Source organism: Anomaloglossus baeobatrachus, chromosome 7, assembly GCF_048569485.1.
Source record: "Anomaloglossus baeobatrachus isolate aAnoBae1 chromosome 7, aAnoBae1.hap1, whole genome shotgun sequence".
Lineage (NCBI taxonomy): Eukaryota > Metazoa > Chordata > Amphibia > Anura > Aromobatidae > Anomaloglossus > Anomaloglossus baeobatrachus.
In genome coordinates, this window is record NC_134359.1 from 35841652 (window position 1) to 35851889 (window position 10238).

Here is a 10238-nt window from a genome sequence, read left to right on the forward strand (position 1 = left end):
AAAGCTTGCTCGTAAACTGACAAATTTACAGCAAGCTTTGCTCGTTAAGCGATATACTCGCTAACTGGGTTACTCGTTAAGCGAGGTTCCACTATATTAGCAATTGTAGCAATTGGAGACCACGGCGCTCTACTGTGTCTACTGCTCTGCCTGTCTTGTCAAGGTCCGATCTGTTGTTTATTTGCAATGTTTATTTAAGCAGCAGGACTTTGCATTGCTCGGACTTCAATGTCACGCGCAAGGCAGTCCGTCACGCCCCCGTCCTCTGATTGACACCTCTATAGAGAGCCTAGTGTGGCCAGGAGCAGCTCTCTCAGCTCTGCTACATTGCTAAATCTAAAAATTCTGCTTGTGTCAGAACAGCTGAACCCAGTAATCTAAGTGATACATCGATGGATTCAGGATCTCTTTGCTTACATCATGCAGCTCTCAGATGAGATAGCAAAAACCTGCTGACAGATTTATTTTAATGGAAAATCTAAGGGCCTGTACTGTATGTTACTGAATGGATTGCCTATGATTTCATTTACTTACTTCCACTGCATGTGGAGTCAATGTTCGACTTAACTTGAAATATCAGGCACAGGGTATCACACTCACATGGCCTCATCAGTTGACCAGAGAATACTTTGGGCACAGGCCCTGATAATGAAATGAGGTCATACCACGAAGGGTCCAATGAGGACCTGCAGTACATTCCTAAAGAGCAGTTTACTTATTTTTTTATCATTTATTTTTGCATTATTATTCTATATTTATTTTAATTTCAGATTTTTTTATTTTTTTTTAAATTAAAAGGAAAATTATTTTGTTAGCAGATTTAAATATTATTATCATTCTTAATTTAAATATTATCCATCTAACCTCTTATTTCCTAGTATATGGACATTTTTAGAATTGGAGGGCAATCCTACTGTGAAATACTTTGCATCTAGTCAGCATTAGGCCTTCTTTACGCAATGTCTATTTGGTGAACTTTTTTGAGAACTAATTCGGGCTTGGTTCCAGATCAAGTCAAGAAGACAGAATTCATTTTTGGGTCCCTTCCTAGACTTGTCTATAAAAGGCATCAAAATCGCACCCAATTGGCAAAATGGGAATCTTGTTCTTACTTTATGGGCTAAAAGTGGCTACGACACAATTAGACGAAGGGTCCAACATTAGAAATTTCATTGTTAAAGAGAGTTTAGCTTTAAAAACATTTATCACTTATGCGCTTGGACCTTAACCAATCCTGAGAATGGGGAACCCTAAAGGCCCCGTTACACGCAACGACGTATCTAACGATATATCGCCGGGGTGACAGATTCCGTGACGCACAGCCGGCATCGTTAGCGATGTCGTTGCGTGTGATACCAACGAGCGACCGTTAACAATGGAAAATACTCACCAAATCGTCCAACGTTGACACGTCGTTCCTTTTCAAAAAATCATTGATTGTTGAGGACGCAGGTTGTTCATCGTTCCAGAGGCAGCACACATCGCTATGTGTGACACTCCGGGAACGACAACCTACAGCTTACCTGCGGCCGCCAGCAATGAGGAAGGAAGGAGGTGGGCGGGATGTTACTGCCGCTTATCTCCGCCCCTCCGCTTCTATTGGGCGGCCTCTTAGTGATGCCACTGTGATGCCACACGAACCGCCCCCTTAGAAAGGAGGCGATTCGCCGGCCACAGCGATGTTGCTAAGCAGGTAAGTCCGTGTGACGGGAACTAACGATATTGTGCGTCACGGGCAGCGATTTGCCTATGACGCACAAACGACGGGGGCGGGTACGCTCGCTAGTGATATCGCTGTGTGTAAAGCCCCCTAAAGTCTCCTGTAGACATGGGTCAGACGCTTGAGTCACTTCAATGGGACTAACGGGTATAGCTATTCCATTACTCAGTTGGAAATTGGTGATGTGGTTATGTGTGCTCACTACCACTTTATCCACATTTGCGAGAGTCAGGAGAACTTTGGGACTTCTGTTCTTGAAATTGGTGGAGGTCAGGCCTGGACTGGCCATCTGCCCCCACCGGGGCAAGAGGTCCACTGGGCTGCATCAATTAGCTACATAATGGGCTGACAGCCTTGAATTTTTGGATGCTGGCCCTTTATCTTTATGGTGTCTGAGAGTGCGAGTGCGTGATCGCGAATGCATGGGTGTGTGACCGCAAATGCATGATTGCGCATACTCTAGCCGTTTTGTATGCTGCAGCGGCTGTACTTAGGCATCGGGTGAGCTGCATCCTAGGCAAGTCAACAAGCTGGGGCCCCATTGAATGATGCATATTTACTGGTCCAAGTGGGTCCCACTTATGTGCTCCTATGATCACTGCAAAATAATAAAGTATCAACCCTTAAACCACCACTCCAGAATTTTTTTGTTTTTTTTTTTAAATCTAAGTTCCCTACCCCCGGGCTTACATTCACTTGCCACCGTCTTCATCTGTTGTCGGCAGCTCTGATAGATTTATGAGCTGTGACCATGAACCATGAGAGCCTCATTCTGGCTCTCATAGAGATGCATTGAGACGTTGTAACGTAACTTCTGACTTCTGACCAGTCAGAAGTTATGGATACGGCGCCGAGGGAGCGGAGCGACGCCGAAAATGGTGAATATGGCGAACGGTGAGTATAATACTAATAACATTAGACTTAGATTTAAAGCAGCACTCCAGAGGTGAGAAAAAAACAAAAGGAAAAAAAAATGCCGGAGTGGTGCTTTAAAAAAACTGGAAAATCAAAAAAAAGAAAATTAATTTGAGCAGAATCACAAGAGACCGGTGATTCAAAAACTATTTAATACATATTTGGGGTGTTTTCAAGTAATATTAGTTTTTACAAGTTTATTTATTTGATATTTTTCAGACTATATTGGCCAATTAATTTGTTTTTGGGTATTTACTGTAGGTGTTCTATTTAAATTGCATTTACTTGTTTAATTACTTATTTGTTTATTTATTGATATTTGTTATTTAATTATTCATTTAAAAGTTGTTGTTTTTTACTTTAAGTTATTTTTTTAATTTGGAAGCAATTATATCTGATTCAGCATGACAGATTTATAATTCAATTATTTTTAATATTCCATTTTTGTTGCACATTAAATGTTTTATGCAAAAATGAAAATTAACAATGTCATAAAAAATAAGTAAAATACAGTGTGTGTATATATATATATATATATACACCCTGCATCCAGTACTGTAGGTTTGGAAGTCGCGCACAGTATTTGCACAGCCCAGCTCTCATTACACCTACAGACACTAAAACTATTTTGGCCGGCATGCCATTTCAGTGTTGGCATACAGTAAATTATAGAAGCAGCCTCCTGTTTCCAATCCAAGCCTAAACTTGCACCCATTGCCGGACTACTGAGCAAAATCATGTAATATTTCACCATTTTAGAACTTCAACCATTAGAAGATCCTCCAACAAGGATTCTCGTTGTTTATGTTTTCCGAATTGTTAATGTTATCGTTACTAATTTGTGGTAACCTTCAACATTATGGAGACTGCCGGTCAGAATCTATTATAGGGCGATGAAGTCCGTCTTTATAAACTTAGAACTATTATGTAACTGTCACAATGTATAGCATTTGCTCTCATGTTTTGGAAGATTGGCGAAGGGATAATCCAGTTGATATTTTTTACCACTTTTTAGAAACCTTGGTCAATGTTTGTTTCGAATGCATGGAGGGTTGGCGTTTACCGCCAAAGTGCTAAAGCCTCTCCCACCTTCCATCTCAATACTGTAACCTCTGAGCTATGCGGTATAGTCTGATGTGGTCCTCACATGGAAGACCTTGTTGTCCCATGCCTGTAACCTGTCCACCATTTTTAATTGCCTATCCAGCCAGCTGTTCCATCTCAGGTCCAATGGCCTCTGAAGTGTGAAGACTTCATCAAATACGCAAATCTCAACGTTCAAGAACCAAGGCAACGGAACGTTGTGGCCACATTGAAACATCTGATCTTCAGGAATGAGATTTGAGTATGAAGTATTAAGAAAAAACTCAATAATAAATTATGTAAACTTCTCTAATATCCTTGAAATTTCCACAGCAGATCTCGAGGATTGCATCTGCAGGCTTTCCTATGTTTTGACACATGGAGAGATTCCTTCAAGGATGAATTTGTATGTAAGTTGTAAATGTATATAAAAAATGTTATACAAGGGGACATTTCAATCCCAATGGACCAACATAAAGCCTCCTATGGCTTAGGTGTCATCTAGTATCCAACATGATTGGTTATTTGTAAAGTCTCAAGAGAAGGCCATCTTGAACTGTTGACAATGACCTAGTAACTCTCCACAGGATAGTAGCTCCAATATGTAGTAAATGAATATTTTTTTGATATTTTGATACCTATTCACAATAGACTGATAATGTGCCGTGTTAAACACGTTTTAATAAGACCCTTTCACTTGCATAAATATGTCATTATTGGTAAGCTGTTCTTATTACTGCTATTTTCCTGAATCTGGAGCTTGTTTTTGCTTTTTATTCCTACGCCTTTACGTTTCTGAGATGTAGCCTCCACTTCCCATAAATCTAGTCTTGATAGCTAAGAAGGTGTAATTGTCAATTTTTCTCTGGGGATGTCTTCATGAGAACCACACCCACTTGAGTAACAAGTATTGTTAACATGGTCTTATTACTGCTATTCTCCTGAATCTGGAGCTTGTTTTTGTTTTTTTATTTTTCTACGTCTCTACGTTCAAGAGATGTAGCCTCCTCGTCCCATAAAGTTAGTCTTGATAGCCAAGAAGGTATGATCTTCAACTCATCTCTGTGGGCATCTTCATGAGAACCACACCCACTTGACTAACAAGAATTGTTAAGTTCATCCTATTACTGCTATTCTCATGAGTCTGGAGCTTGTTTTTGTTTTTTTATTCCTACATATCTACGTTCCTGAGATGTAGCCTCCTCTTCCCATAAATCTAGTCTTGATAGCCAAGAAGGTGTGATCTTCAACTTTTCTCCATGGATGTCTTCATGAGAACCACATCCACTTGACTAACAAGTATTGTTAAGCTGGTTTTATTACTGCTATTCTCCTGAATCTGGAGTTTGTTTTTGTTTTTTTTTGTCATTCCTACACCTCTACGTTCCTGAGATGTAGCCTCCAATTTTCATAAATCCAGTCTTGATATCCAAGAAGGAGTGATCCTCAACTATTTTCTGTGGACGTCTTCATGAGGACCACACCCACTTGACTAACAAGATTCGATTTATATTCTGTGAAGAGGAGCCTGTATCTCAGGAAGAGAAAGTCGAAGAAACAAAAAAAAAGGGAATGCAAAAGCTCAAATAATAAAATTATATATAAGTAACAGACCATCTTTAAATTAGTCCCTGGCTGATTCCCATCGATGACTTCCTTGGATCTTGTCTCTATTAAATCAGAATTTTATTTTTTGTTTATTTTTTTATTAATTTTTACTGTTTTTCCCTATTGGAGTTTTCAAGTAGCGCTGTCAAAAGGTAGTGACCCAATTACCATTTACATGGGGCAAGTTCTAGTTAAAACCTAAAAAAGTTTACAGTAAATGTCCATTATTCCACAATCCCTATGACAAAAGGCTCAAAGAACCCGAGACATGGGGTGTTGTTTGGCCTACTAGAGAATTAGTGGTCACATATAATGTTCTTGTATTGGATAACACATTTTAAGGGATTAATTTCCTTTTAGCATCTTAGAGCTACTATGATGCAAGTGATCAATATAGAAGAGGAACTGTCACAAGGCCAAAATGTCCCAGTTATTGCTCTTACTTTATTCCCGTTGCGCTCCTAAGTATTCCGTTTTTTGTTACCCTGAAATCTGAAATTTTTTAGCGCTACATTTTCCGGGAGTTGCTTACAGTTTAATAATGCAGAGAAGTGTAAAGACACGCCCCTGAGGATCCTGTAAGCCACACCCTCTTGTACAGACCTTAAAAAGTAATACTAAATAAAAAGACCCCTATCTCTGGAACCGTATGACGGATTTAAAAAAACAAAACAAAAAGCAAATTACTCAGGGGGAGGAGTGGAAATAATATAATAGTAAAAACCGGTGACTTTCGACTTGGTGACAGGTCCTCTTTAACTTCACTGACCCAGACTTTTTAGCTTTGAGAGGAGTAAGTCCTTGTATTCACTTCCATCATGGCTTCCGTACATAAGGAGATATGACAGTCATGATAGATTTGTTTCTAAAAGGATCCGTAAAAATGATAGACCCCATTGGCTTATAATGGTTTCTGACAACGAAAATGATGTCTCGGAATGAAGCCCTCATAAAAAGGGAAAAAGTTATTGTAAACAGAGCCTTAAAGCAAATAAAAAAAATGGGGAAAGACCAAAGTTTTGAAGAAAGTTTTTTTTCTAGCCAAACCCAATAAATCCAGTCCATTATCTGAAAATTCCCCCAAAAATCATATCAATAATGGCAACTTGTACCAAACTAACCGATACCACCTCAGAGAGGAACAAGATTTAATGACACTTACGAGAAAAAAACTTTTTGCAATTTAATCATAATATAAAAAATGTTAATGAAATTTAAAAAAAAACAAACAAAAACAGCATTTTCTTTCTGTATTAATTGCTTCTGATTAACCCTTTTCCCCCAAATAGCAGCAGCGCAGCCGTCACCGGATTAGAACGGACGACATGACAGTGAGCCTGACGGCTGCATCCTGGCACATACCTATCATATCTCTGTATGTTTCCAGATCTGCTGACTTAATGGGTATCACAGTACATCAGGATCACTCTATCTGCATCAAACCTGTTAGCTGAGGTAGTAGATAGATGAATACTACATGTGTCTGCTATAAATAACAATATATTTTGCAGGAATGCCACTCCACAATTCTGCAAAACACCTCAATAAACCAAGTGCCACGGCAAGATGCCACCGTGGGCAGGACGAGATGCCCGCTCACCCCCGATCACATCCAGAGTGACCTGACACCAATATGGGGGGATGGGAGGAACAGTTATCAAAACTGAACTTCTTACCTCATACTCCTCAAATTCCTCGTCGTCCGCCATAATGAGGTCTCTACCTGTCACCTACAAAACTGATGAAAAATGGAATGTTAAAATGAGTAACTAAAAATGAAAATATAAAAATGGTAAAAAGATATATGGATAGATAGATAGATAGATAGATAGAGGGATAGATAGATAGATAGATAGATAGATAGAGGGATAGATAGATAGATAGATAGATAGATAGATAGATAGATAGAAGGATAGATAGATAGATAGATAGATAGATAGATAGATAGATAGATAGATAGATAGATAGATAGAAGGATAGATAGAGGGATAGATAGATAGATAGATAGATAGATAGAAGGATAGATAGATAGATAGATAGAGGGATAGATAGATAGATAGATAGAGGGATAGATAGATAGATAGATAGATAGATAGATAGAGGGATAGATAGATAGATAGATAGATAGATAGATAGATAGATAGAAGGATAGATAGATAGATAGATAGATAGATAGATAGATAGATAGAAGGATAGATAGATAGATAGAGGTATAGATAGATAGATAGAAGGATAGATAGATAGATAGATAGATAGATAGATAGATAGAGGGATAGATAGATAGATAGATAGATAGATAGATAGATAGATAGATAGATAGAAGGATAGATAGATAGATAGATAGATAGATAGATAGATAGATAGAAGGATAGATAGATAGATAGAGGTATAGATAGATAGATAGATAGATAGATAGATAGATAGAAGGATAGATAGATAGATAGATAGATACAGGGATAGATAGATAGATAGATAGATAGATAGATAGATAGATAGATAGATAGATAGAGGGATAGATAGATAGAGGGATAGATAGATAGATAGATAGATAGAGGGATAGATAGATAGATATATAGATAGATAGATAGATAGATAGATAGATAGAGGGATAGATAGATAGATTGATAGAAGGATAGAAGGATAGATAGATAGATAGATAGATAGATAGAAGGATAGATAGATAGATAGATAGAAGGATAGATAGATAGATAGATAGATGGATAGAAGGATAGATAGATAGAACGACAGATAGAAGGATAGATAGATAGATAGATAGATAGATGATATTATAGGTTGGTGGATGGATGGATGGATAAATAGATAGGTGGATAGATAGATAGATAGAGAGATATATGATAGATGGATGGATGGATGGATGGATAGATAGATGGATAGAAAGATGGATAAATAGATATATGGATAGATATAAACAGATATATAATAGATAGACAGATAGATAATATTATAGGTTGGTGGATGGATGGATAGATAGATAGATAATATTATAGATGGATGGATAAATAGATAGGTGGATAGATAGATAGAGGGATAGATAGATAGATAGATAGATATATGATAGATGGATAGATAGATAGATAGATAGATAGATAGATAGATAGATAGAGGGATAGATAGATAGATAGATAGATAGATAGATAGTGAGGGTGGGTGGATGGATAGATCAGTGGATGGATGGATGGATGATGGATGATGGATGGATAGCTAGATAGGTAAATAGATAGAGTAGATGATTGATAGATAGATAGATAAAGATGGACAGGTAAAAGAGAAATAATTGATCGCTAGATAAATACATTGATAGATGGATAACATAAACAAATAAATGGATGTTAAATGAACGGATGGATATATATATATATATATATATATACATATACACACATACAGGTGTATGTCTAAGATAGATAAGATAAATAGATAATAAAAAAATATATGCATGGAAGGATTGATAAGGCAATTTCATATAGAAAAATAGACAGAGGAATAGATAGCGAGATAATTGATGGATAGATAGAGGGATAGATTGAGAGATAATTGATGGATAGATAGAGGGATAGATAGATAGATAATTGATGGATAGATAGAGGGATAGATAGATAGATAATTGATGATAGATAATTGATGATAGATAGACTGATAATTGATATATTAGTTAGTGCACGGTATTACAGTCTATATATTGTATATCTGACCACAGAATTTATCATATTTTACACAAACTGATGAATGACCTTATGGGATGATCTGCGTTCTGCACAGCATGGGCCTGTTCTGTTGATCCCTGTTTTGCTTCTGCAGCCGTATTTTTGGATCAGACCTGAAAAATATCAAAATTCATATATATTTTTTCTCTCTTTTTCCTCCCCCCCCCACTTCCCCCCACAGATGGGAGGCTTTAATGGTTTATGCTGGGGTGGAATGCTATAGATGGGCCTGTCAAAGTATTCAGTTTTATAACAGTGCTGTCCCCAAACTTAGTAGTTGAAGCCTCGGAGCAGCTGGCGGCGGGTGCGGAGGTATGTGACATGTAAGTTAATACCCCCAGCTGATTGGTGGGTTTTGTTTAGCCAGTCCAACTGTAATACCTTCTGAGGAAGCTGCAGCCTACTAGTGCAGGTTATATATAGGAACACGTAATGCTGATCTTTTTTGGTGCCAACATAAAAAAATAAAATAATTATAAAAATGTATTAAAAAATAAATCTAAAATGAGTGCAAGCATAGGTGCTCACATAAACCCCCATCTATTGGGTATGTCACCATAGTTATAGACGGCACACATAACACTTAGTGCAGCTGCTACGTAATATCTGTATAGCCAGATATCCAAATGCAATTACTAAGTGAGGTCCGGCCAAACTATTACTATACAGTGACCTCTGGTCAGAGAAGAGATGATACCAAGGCATAGTCCTAGTCCTGGCCAAGTTATGGTCCTAGAAGAAGTCTCCATGCCAAGCAACAGCCATGTCCTATACAGAAAATACAAAGTCTTCACTGTGGAAAGAGGAAAAATAAAAAAAAGAAGCTCTTACCAGTGATATCTAATTAATTTTCCTTAGCAGCAAAGCCTCCAACTGTTCCCTCCTCAGAAACGCTGGTCAAGAGCAGAGCAAATGCTCCAACTCCCAAATTATCATGTGCCTCCGGCAACCAATCCTGGGGCGGATTGCTCAAGTTTCAGATGCTAAATTTACTTGGTGACCCTTTTGAAGACCACCTGTTCAGCAAATCTGTAGAGAGCAAGACTAATAGTCATTTCAATTCGAAGCAGATAATAACAAGCAAGTCTGCACCCATACATAATATTTTTAAAATTTTTGTTTTAGTATTATTTTTTTGGTCTTTTTTTATTTTAAGTACTTTTGCAATATTTTTTTCTTTATTTTTG

General features: G+C 37.6%; 1 protein-coding gene across 16 annotated transcripts in view; it reads right to left on the minus strand.

The window, feature by feature from the left end:
* Positions 1 to 9965, minus strand: part of NEB (nebulin) — a 265748-nt gene extending 255783 nt beyond the window's left edge. For all 16 annotated transcript variants that reach the window (XM_075317192.1, XM_075317196.1, XM_075317191.1 and 13 more), the window contains exons 1-3: positions 9883 to 9965; positions 9079 to 9164; positions 7003 to 7064 (exon numbers count right to left, since the gene is read on the minus strand). In XM_075317192.1, coding sequence (XP_075173307.1) covers positions 7003 to 7035 — 33 coding nt within the window. In that variant the 5' untranslated portion in view covers positions 7036 to 7064; positions 9079 to 9164; positions 9883 to 9965. The remainder of the gene's footprint in view (positions 1 to 7002; positions 7065 to 9078; positions 9165 to 9882) is intronic.
* Between the last annotated feature and the right edge of the window lie 273 nt (positions 9966 to 10238).